This window comes from Hippocampus zosterae, chromosome 17 (assembly GCF_025434085.1).
Source record: "Hippocampus zosterae strain Florida chromosome 17, ASM2543408v3, whole genome shotgun sequence".
Taxonomy (NCBI): Eukaryota; Metazoa; Chordata; class Actinopteri; order Syngnathiformes; family Syngnathidae; genus Hippocampus; species Hippocampus zosterae.
Genome location: NC_067467.1, coordinates 15443505 through 15454858, shown reverse-complemented (window position 1 = coordinate 15454858; position 11354 = coordinate 15443505). Strand labels below are relative to the sequence as shown.

The 11354-nt window shown below is 45.1% G+C and overlaps 1 protein-coding gene across 9 annotated transcripts in view; it reads left to right on the top strand.

Annotated features, from left to right (window-relative positions):
• The first annotated feature begins 4391 nt into the window (after positions 1 to 4391).
• rbfox1 (RNA binding fox-1 homolog 1) overlaps positions 4392 to 11354 on the top strand; it is a 256048-nt gene continuing 249085 nt past the window's right edge. For 2 of the 9 annotated variants that reach the window (XM_052049733.1, XM_052049732.1), the window contains exon 1: positions 4392 to 4764. In XM_052049733.1, the coding sequence (XP_051905693.1) occupies positions 4669 to 4764 (96 nt within the window). In that variant the 5' untranslated portion in view covers positions 4392 to 4668. The remainder of the gene's footprint in view (positions 4765 to 11354) is intronic. The other 7 variants (XR_007959562.1, XR_007959561.1, XM_052049726.1 and 4 more) reach the window with 5 other exon arrangements.

Here is an 11354-nt window from a genome sequence, read left to right as displayed (position 1 = left end):
TGTAAGTGGACGCTAAAGGGACGTCGCAAGCAGGTACCAACAACTGTATAGAGTGTGGCAATGTGCATTGTTGCAAAACAACTCCGGTTTTGGTTTCTAAGAACCCCTGAAAATAAATTCGACAAATAGACACGCCTACGAAGCTCAGTTCAAACTTAAAGCCACCGGTTATGCTTTTGGCATGCGTGCCCATCTCACAGCAGCGGTGAAAAACCAAGTAAAGCAAATGAACTCTGAGCTTGCCGTTATTCCGGAGGCTTGACTAAAGAACTCCAACCGCTCCGACATTGGCATCAACCGGGCGTTCAAAGTAAAGTTGCGAACGGCATGGGCACAATGGATGATCGATTCAAACACAAATTTACAAAGAGTGAGAGGCAGCGCTGGGCGAGTTACGCCACAATACGCAACAACGAGACGGAACGCTGCGTTTTTGATGGATTACGGTACTTGCTCAATTTTTCAATTCTTTCTACACACACACACGCGCTGCCATCATGTTTCGCTCTGTTCTTGACTTTCAAATGTGGGAAAGCTTCACACGAGAGAAATGTTGACTTTGCTGTTGCTGCTCCTTCTTTCCGCTCGGCAATGCGTAGCAACTCACACTAGCATGTGATGCGTTCAATGACAACTGGGAAGTGCAGTCCTATCCTTCTGATACAGAGGATGAGGACTTTGATGGATTTCTGGGTGATGATTGATCGAAAAACGTGAGAACATTGTACGATGGCTAAATAAAATACACCCGAACTCAGTTCTGCTTTCTTTGCCTTTTTAAAAACGTGTTTTTAGCTTGTATCTGTATGTCTTGGCATGCTACCGTATGCTTCAAGCTAACATGTTAGCGTGCGCGCATGCATGCCATATGTTTAAGCGGGCATTGGTACAGTGCGGTCTGTCTATGTGTAAACAGAAATGTCAACCATTAATGAGACTGCGCCCAACCGTACGATGCGTGGAATAGTCGTGAAAATACGGTATATATGTATATATTAGAGCTGTCAGTTTAGAGCGTTTTTATTGGCATTAATTTAAATGAATTTTAACGGGATTAATTTTTTTCTCGCGAGATTAACGCGGCACACGTCACAAGCGGATGTTACGTTGCTCTAAAATACACCATAACAAAACAACAAGCGCGCTGCAGAAGTCCACGCCCATGTCTGTTTTGCCAGCCATGGCAGCGTGAGACACCGAAAACAAGAGTTTATGAATGGAAAGTTTACTTTTAAAAAGTTGCCAGATTGCTCCATTGACAAGATCAAAGTTACCTGTTCTTCTCTCTCTGTGTATCATACAGGTATACGATGTATGCCACTGACGCGATTGTTACTTGTTTGGAACTATTTTGTGTGGAAGGTAACAGCGTTCTGTGTCCATATAAATAGAGCGGGTGGAGCTTCTCTGTGTTCGTCTGACAGTGACGGTGCACAGAGGCGGTGACATGACATATATATATATAGATATATATATTAGAGCTGTCAAACGAATAAAATATTTAATCTAATTAAAAATGCAATTGTCATAATTAACTCAAATGAACGAAAAAATTAATTGTGATTACTCACATATTTTTTATCCTTTCAGAATTTCCTTTTACGTTTTTTGTCCTATCCCCCCCCCCCCCCCCCCATTTTAATGCTCTCATCAACTTGGAAACTTGGAATCAGTTTTCTATGTGCCAAATGCAAATATTTACTGTAATAACAATTTCAGTAAATACAAACAATGAACATTTTTCACATGGAGCAGTTGTTCACACATAATCTCTCACACAACATCAATCCATCAACAACAGTGAAAAAAAATATTCTGTCACACAACAGCTGCTTTAGCAGCTTTTTTTAATGAAATCAAAACAGAGCAATACAACATTATAAAGTGCACATCTAAGGTAAACTAGTACTCAGCCTATAGTGGATTTAAACCATGGTTGCATAGTTCGTTTTTCTCAAATTTGCTTTGAACAGAGCAGTCTGTTTCTGTATGTTTGTTGAAGATTAACGAGACCCCGGACACCAGTGTTCGTTATGTGCCGCTGTATTCAAAACTGTCGTCCGTACAAACAAGTGCAAGCACTTCCCCCGTGCTGCTGGGGCAAACCATTCTGAAAGACGGGGGATTTCACTCCCTCTAACACAGTCAGGCTATGTTGATTGTGTTGGTCCTTCTTGCGCGGAAGTCTCACTACGGTTTTTGTGTAGACCTCATTTCGGATGACGACACTTGGTTCGATGACAACACTGGAGACGTTTGATTTTCGCTAGGTCGCTACCACAGCAGCTCACTGTCACTGTCAGACGAACACAGAGAATCTCCACCCGCTCTATTTATATGGACACGGAACGCTGTAACCTTCCACACAAAATAGTTCCAAACAAGTAACAATGGCGTCAGTGGCATACATTGTATACCTGTATGATAAACACAGAGAGAAGAACAGGTAACTTTGGTCTTGACAGTGGCGCAATCTGGCAACTTTTTAAAAGTAAACTTTCCATTCATAAACTCTTTAACTATCCGTTTTAGGTGTCTCACGCTGCCGTGGCTGGCAAAACAGACATGGGCGTGGACTTTTGCAGTGTGCTTGTTGTTTTGCTTCTGGTGTAATCATAGAGCAACGTAACATCTGCTTGTGACGTGGGCCGCGTTAATCTCGCGAGAAAAAAATTTAATCCCGTTAAAATTCATTTAAATTAATGCCAATTAAAAACGCGCTAAATTGACAGCTCTAATATATATATATATATATATATATATATATATATATATATATATATATATATATATATATATATATATATATATATATATATATATATATATATATATATATATAAGGGTGTGGAAAATAATCGATATTAATCGATACATCGATGCGCACGTGCGCGATCTGAGTGCATTGGCTCATTCACTGGGTACGGCGCGATTGACGGGTGAAATCGCGATTCATCACGATGCATTGATGGGTATCGGTAAAATCCGATTCAAGCACCGTTTTATTCATGTTAAACGTCACATATCTGCCCTTTCCTAGGCGCAATGAATGCACCATCATTGCTCTGCGTTTTGTGTTGAATACGGACGGTAGCCGTGCGTCACATACAGTCCAGTACACAACTAGCGAAACATTATGGAAGTTGGCGTACGCAGCAGCAAGGAAACTACTATATTTAATGCAGCGCAACATTCAAATCTTATGTTTGGAAATACTACGGCTTCGAAAGGAAAGACGGAAAGCTTTATAAAACCTCCGTAATTTGCAAGGAATGTCGCACCAAGAAGCCATACAACGGCAGCACCACAAATATGCAGACCCACTTAAACCGATGGCACCAGATCACCGACAAGTTTCCCTCCCGCTTCCCCGCTCAGTTCCTCGTCGGACACCGGAGAAACTCTTGGTAAACCAGGTCAGGATCAGAAAAAATGGCCTCTTATTTTGGGAGTCCCCTTGCAACTCACTGTGACCGCGCAATGGCTATAACTAAGGCCACTGCTTATTTCATATGCAAAGACCTCCAGCCTTAGCGTGGTGGACAACGAGGGTTTCAGACAGCTCGTGCACGTTTTGGAACCCAGGTATAAAATGCCAGACAGGTCTGTGTTCACTTACAAACATATTCCCGATGTGTACAACAAAGTGAGAAGTGAGATTACTGTGTCGCTGAAGAGTTGCACTTACAGTGGATGGGTGGACATCTTGCGCTATAGATTCATATACATATATATATTATTATTATATTTCATATAAGACACTCAGTGAGAATAGTCTGTTTGTGTTTACACTATAGCAACAGCTGTGAGTCTCAGGTTCCAAATTGTTTACATTTTCTTTGCACAAAACCCAATTGTGAAAGGGCTTAAATAAGTTGTTTTACAAGTTCTACTGTTTATAAGGAATAAAGTGGTATCCTTTTTGTAATACCATACTGAATTCCATCTTTTTAAAAGCTTTTTTTCTTTGCTTATTTGCATCATGTTTAATTGCACAATATCGCAACAAATTGCATTGTATCGTATCGGATCGCATTGATTTGAACTTAATGTGTATCGAATCGTATCGCATCGTGACGACGGTGAAACGTATCGCATCGTATCGCCGGAAAATTCCATGTATCGTTTAAGTATCGCATCGCTGGCAGTGGATCGTGATGTGTATCGAATCGTCCTCAGTGCTGAGATTCACATCCCTAATATATATATACAAACACATATACACACACAATTTTGTGTTTCTCTCACGCTTCAGCAATCGCAGTCACATTGACTGCTGGCTTGCAAACACGCACTTGCTCACTCTCTGTTTCGCTTACACACCGCACGCGCACACACACACACGCACACACTAAGTCCGACTCACATTAAGCATCTCACACAGTCACACCGCAGTACAGTGTGCGCTCTCGCTCTCTCTCTCTCACTCTCTGCCATCACCCGTTCAGCATTCTGTGAGCAGAAAGCACTTGGTACGGCACCGTATGGGACTGGCTACTGCTTCCCTTGAAGCTCCATCTTTCAGATCACTCCCTAGAAGTCATCTATGTTCTTTTTCTCTTGTTTCTTTGTTCATTCTTCACACTTCTTTTCCCTTGCTGCTGAGCTCAGGGTTTTTGTCTTGTTGGGGTTGAGGAGGTTGTGTTGTGTTCATCTTGAGGAGGGAACATGCAGCATCCAGGAGGAACATGTGTGGCATTACCCAACGTGGATGCCTGTCCTCAGTTGTCCTGCGCCACCCTCACCTTTATGTATTTACAGCAGGTGAGTGTGTTTGTGTGTGTGTGTGTGTGCATGCTGTTGTACATGAAAAACGTAGTATGGAATCGATAAACTGTGTGCATGAGTTTCAGTGAGCAAAATAACAGAAACTAAAATCTAGAAGTCTAATATTGAGCAATGCACTCGGCATTGTAATCCACTCTGAGAAGCATCATTTTATTCTGTGACTGGAATTACTATGTCGAGACAAAGTCTTAACATCTAATTTGCAAGTGGAGTTTGGTGAAATGTTATTTCCTAGAAAGGTTCTCAGCATCCTGCTCATCCTTGATTCGAGAAAAAAAAATGCAAAGGCGTATTTAAAATGTTTATGTTGCATGATGGGTCGAGTTTAATTATCAGTCTGTAGTTTTCTCAAATAATCAATGTTCAACATACTCGGATGGTATGATGAGGCAAATGAAAGGAAAGGTGGAATTATCGAAAGTGGTCCGATTGTGGATAGACAGTTTGTGAATTTATGTTCTCCAGTGCCCAAATTATTTTGAAATGATTTGCAACAAAAATGCTTGCTTGTTTGTTTTTAACCCTTTCATGCACCAATAATTATAAACTGTAACCTGATAACATGATACGCCGTCCACTGTAGTAAACACTGTCCCTGAAAGGGTTAAATATATCTTGGAACATTTGGTGTTGAATCGTATTAAAAATGTGTTTATTTGATTCAAGTTGATATTTTCTACTTGACAGAGATTGTTGACGGCTGTAAGAACGCATTCTGTGGTTGTACGGTGTGTGTGTTGATGCACCGCATGTCATTTGCAACGGTAGAAACTGATTTTTTTGAGTTTATTAATTTGGCTTGTATTTGTAGATCGTGTCCATTTGTGGCTTATATTTTTCACGAGTTATTATTGTTTTTCATTTCATTGTTTCAAATGAATTTTATTTAATTTCCACAACACTATCATATCTATTGGTTTGAATATGCATCATCATTTTAAATTCCATCCATCCATCCATCATCTACCGCTTATCCGGGGCCGGGTCGCGGGGGCAACAGCTTTAGCAGGGAAGCCCAGACTTCCCTCTCCCTAGCTACTTCTTCCAACTCTCCCCGGGGGATCCCGAGACGTTCCCAGGTCAGCTGGGTGACATAGTCTCTCCAGCGTGTCCTGGGTCTTCCTCGGGGTCTCCTCCCGGTGGGACATGCCCGGAACACCTCACCAGGGAGGCGCTCAGGAGGCATCCGAATCAGATGCCCAAGCCACCTCATCTGGCTCCTCTCGATGTGGAGGAGAAGCGGCTCGACTCTGAGCCCCTCCCGGATGACCGAGCTTCTCACCTTATCTCTAAGGGAGAGCCCGGACACCCTGCGGAGAAAACTCATTTCGGCCGCTTGTATCCGGGATCTCGTTCTTTCGGTCACGACCCATAGCTCGTGACCATAGATGAGGGTTGGGACGTAGATCGACCGGTAAATTGAGAGCTTCGCCCTTTGGCTCAGCTCCTTCTTCACCACGACAGACTGATACAACGTCCGCATCACAGCAGACGCTGCACCGATCCGCCTGTCGATCTCCTGCTCCCTCCTGCCCCCACTCGTGAACAAGGCCCCAAGATACTTGAACTCCTCCACTTGGGGCAAGATCTCTTCCCTGACCCGGAGGGGGCACTCCACCCTTTTCCGACTGAGGACCATGGTTTCAGATTTGGAGGTGCTGATTTTCATCCCAACCGCTTCACACTCGGCTGTGAAACGCTCCAGTGAGAGTTGGAGAGCCCCGTTTGAAGGAGCCAACAGCACCACATCATCTGCAAAAAGCTGGGATGCAATACTGAGGCCCCCAAAACGGACCCCCTCAACGCTTCGGCTGCGCCTAGAAATTCTGTCCATAAAAGTTATGAACAGAATCGGCGACAAAGGGCAGCCTTGGCGGAGTCCTACCCCCAATGGAAACGATTCCGACTTACTGCCGGCAATGCGAACCAAACTCTGACATCGGTGGTATAGTGACCGAACAGCCCGTATCAGGGGGTTCGGTACCCCATACCCACGAAGCACCCCCCACAGAACTCCCCGAGGGACACGGTCAAACGCCTTCTCCAAGTCCACAAAACACATGTAGACTGGTTGGGCGAATTCCCACATACCCTCAAGGACCCTGTTAAGGGTGTAGAGCTGGTCCACTGTTCCACGGCCAGGACGAAAACCACACTGCTCCTCCTCAATCTGAGGCTCGACTTCCTGACGGACCCTCCTCTCCAGTACTCCTGAATAGACCTTTCCAGGGAGGCTGAGGAGTGTGATCCCTCTGTAGTTGGAACACACCCTCCGGTCCCCCTTTTTAAAAAGAGGGACTACCACCCCGGTCTGCCAATCCAGAGGCACTCTCCCTGTTGACCATGCGATGTTGCAGAGGCGTGTCAACCAGGACAGCCCCACAACATCCAGAGCCTTGAGGAACTCCGGGCGGATCTCATCCACCCCTGGGGCCTTGCCACCGAGGAGCTTTTTAACCACATCGGTGACTTCAACCACAGAGATAGGAGAGCCCACCTCAGAGTCCCCAGGCTCTGCTTCCTCCAAGGAAGGCGTGTTGGTGGAGTTGAGGAGGTCTTTGAAGTACTCTGCCCACCGGTTCACAACGTCCCGAGTCGAAGTCAGCAGCGCCCCATTCCCACTGTACACAGTGTTAGTGGTGCACTGCTTCCCCCTCCTGAGACGTCGGATGGTGGACCAGAATTTCCTCGAAGCCGTCCGGAAGTCGGCTTCCATGGCCTCACCGAACTCTTCCCACGCTCGGGTTTTTGCCTCGGCGACCACCGAAGCCGCGGTCCGCTTGGCCAGTCGATACCCGTCAGCTGCCTCTGGGGTCCCACAGGCCATAAAGGCTCGATAGGACTCCTTCTTCAGCTTGACGGCATCCCTTACTGCTGGTGTCCACCAGCGAGTACGGGGGTTGCCACCACGACAGGCACCAACCACCTTACGGCCGTAATCTCAGATACGCCGCCTCAACAATAGAGGCGCGGAACATGGTCCACTCGGGCTCAATGTCCCCCGCCTCCCCCGGAACATGGGAAAAGCTCTGTCGGAGGTGGGAGTTGAAACTCCTTCTGACAGGGGATTCCGCCAGACGTTCCCAACAAACCCTCACAATACGTTTGGGTCTGCCAGGACGGACCGGCATCTTCCCCCACCATCGGAGCCTACTCACCACCAGGTGGTGATCAGTCGACAGCTCCGCCCCTCTCTTCACCCGAGTGTCCAGAACATGCGGCCGCAAATCCGATGATACAACTACAAAGTCGATCATCGAATTGCGGCCTAGGGTGTCCTGGTGCCAAGTGCACATATGGACACCCTTATGTTTGAACAAGGTGTTCGTTATGGACAATCCGTGACGAGCACAGAAGTCCAATAACAAAACACCACTCGGGTTCTGATCGGGGGGGGGGGGGGCGTTCCTCCCAATCACGCCCCTCCAGGTATCACTGTCATTGCCCACGTGAGCATTGAAGTCCCCCAGCAGAACAAGGGAGTCCCCAGCAGGAGTACTCTCCAGCACACCCTCCAAGGACTCCAAAAAGGGTGGGTATGCTGAGCTGCTGTTTGGTGCATATGCACAAACAACAGTCAGGACCCGTCCACCCAGCCGAAGGCGGAGGGAGGCAACCCTCTCGTCTACCGGTGTGAACCCCAATGTACAGGCACTGAGCCGGGGGGCAATGAGTATGCCCACACCTGCTCTGCGCCTCTCACCGTGAGCAACTCCAGAGTGGAAGAGAGTCCAACCCCTCTTGAGAGAACTGGTACCAGAACCCAGGCTGTGTGTGGAGGCAAGTCCGACTATATCCAGTCGGAAATTCTCTGCCTCACACACCAGCTCGGGCTCCTTCCCTGCCAGAGAGGTGACATTCCGTGTCCCAAGAGCAAGCTTCTGCAGCCGAGGATCGGACCGCCAGGGTCCCCGCCTTTGGCTGCCGCCCAGCTCACATTGCACCCGACCCCTTGGCCCCTCTCATGGGTGGTGAGCCCATGGGAAGGGGGACCCACGTTGCCTCTTCGGGCTGTGCCCGGCTTAAATTCCATCTGCCACAAACTGTTCCACCAAATTACGTTTGTTTTCATTCTACCAAAAAAAAAAAACAATTAGAAATTGCACCATAACTTCATGCCCCTTGTGCTTATTTATTGTGTGTGTGTGTGTGTGTGTTATCATTGTATTTCCTTCAAGTGTAAATACAAAGTGTAAAATGAGACACTTCAAATGCAGCACAATTTTAATGAAGGTGGTGTGGAACGTAAACACGGTCGAAACTGAGGGTGTCATTTGTTCCACACCAAATTAGCTGCCTGTGCTGCTGGAAGGCCTCATTGTGACTTTGACCACAAATCAATCATATGCGATAATGAGTCCCAGTAGATGGCGCCATACAGTTTCGCATCCATTACTCATTGTTTTATAGAAATAAAACCCCTCCAGTCCCAAAAGATTTTGCAATGTGTGCTGACTCGAACTAAGACGTTTATGTGTGAGTATTTTGGTGCTAACTTTAATACTGCAGAAAAGGTGAGCACCATATATGTATGGATCTAATAATATTGAAGTCAAGGACTCATTACTGTGATTCTGCTGGAAATGTAATTAATTACAAAATAGTGAGAATATATGCATAGTGAGGTGGCAAAGTTTACAAAGGACACATCTTCAAATGTTTGAATTTGCATTTTAATTGTGATGGTTTTATTTTCTGAAAGTGAACTACATCAATGGATTACAATGACACCAGTACCAGGGCATTTACCTTGGAATACTTGTACTGGTTTGCCCATTTTAGAAGTAATATTGAAAAAATAAAAATCATTTCAGTGTTGTGATGTGCATCTATGCACGAATGGTTAGAGGATGAAACTGTCACATTCTGAGGCAATTTTATTTTACGAGGAAAGTGTAATGATGGATTCACTCGTCATTCTGCCTCTTGGAAGAATTGAATTCAGACTGACCCTCTTTGGAAAGCCACTTAGAAAGGTTACCGCGGAATGTATTAGTCAAAATAATTTATTGACAAAAATACAGGTGCCCTGTAGACAGCAAGCCCAATTGCCTAATGTATACAAGTAATGAGGTGCAGCGAGGTTGCTGATGATGAAATGGTACACACGCCTGACTTGGATGCGGGCAGTTATGGCGTGAATGTATGATTGTTCGTCTCTATATGTGTCAGGCGACTGCTTGGTAACCAGTTCAGGGGGTAATATGACTTTCGCCTGAAGTCAGCTGGTATAGGCTCCTGTGACCTTCTTCATGATAAGCCATGGATGAAGCACAGCGGCCCTGACATCACAGTTTTGCCAGACTTTTCTAAATAATATTGTCCACCTCTTTTAGCTTTTGACATTTCATTCATTTCTCTCTTTCATTGACAGTCGCCCACTGTGCCGCTCTTCTGACATAATTGTATTCAACATGTTCTCCAAAATGCGCCAAGTGTGTACCTAAACAACCAATAAAAAGTTTTCAAATTTTAAAACAAGTAACGACTGGCAAACACACACAGGGGGAGCGGTTAAAAGTAACATGTTAAACTGAGTTTAGCTGATCCATTGTCAGAGATTTTCTCGGACAAAGTTAAAGAAACGACTCGGCACACAGGAAAATTGTCTTCAATATCGGCGGGAGCGGACCTCTGAGAGCGAACGACGGTTGTTGCTCCGCAATCACACTCAAAGTCCCATTTTATTGTAACATATGCAAAATACAAGAAAAACACTGCCCCCAATATTTGCATGCCGCACTCCCGGTCGGGCCCCTCAGGTCAATGTCATCTGGGCGCGACGGGTGTTCTCAACTCGTCTTTTGTTGCTCAACCGCTGTTCCCGAATTATTCATTCCCCTTTTGTGACCGAGTTTCGCCCTCTCCTCCATGGTCGCCCACCTGTATTGACGTGCTAATTGTGGACTTCAACAGCCCTCCGGCCAGGTGGCCGGCGCCTTTGTGTGTAGGCATTTGGGGGTGCTGGATATGCACCCAAACGCTTCGATGTGCCCAAATAAAAGAAACTTTAAACATGATACATTTTTGCTCATAGATTCTTCTAACATCCATGTTGACAAACGTTTGCCATAACTGTAAGTTATTACTTATGCTGATTTGAGTGTTTAACATTATGAGAAACTATTTTTTTTGTATGATAACAAGCTGATTTGCAGCTTGCATTTGACACCTGCTATTAGAAACTATTATTACATGAGTATAGTATGTGCACGAATTCAAATTCACAGCTGTTCTAAATTAACAGCATTGGTACATACTGGCAGTATTTGTAATTGTTGATACCCTAATATGCAAAGGATCTTCATATGTTTGTAGTTCATGCTTCAATATAATAATTATTGTTTTAAAATACAGTAACCCCTCGTTTATCGCGGTTAATGGGGACCAAAACCACCCGCGATAAACGAAAATCCGCGAAGTAGCGTCCAATTAACGTAAACAATTTTTTGTAAATTAAGTCCGCAAAAGGTCTGCGAGAAGCTGCAAAACAATGAGTCACATACAGCAACATATACAGTACTGTACTCCATGTATATGTAAAAAAAAAAAATATATATATATAT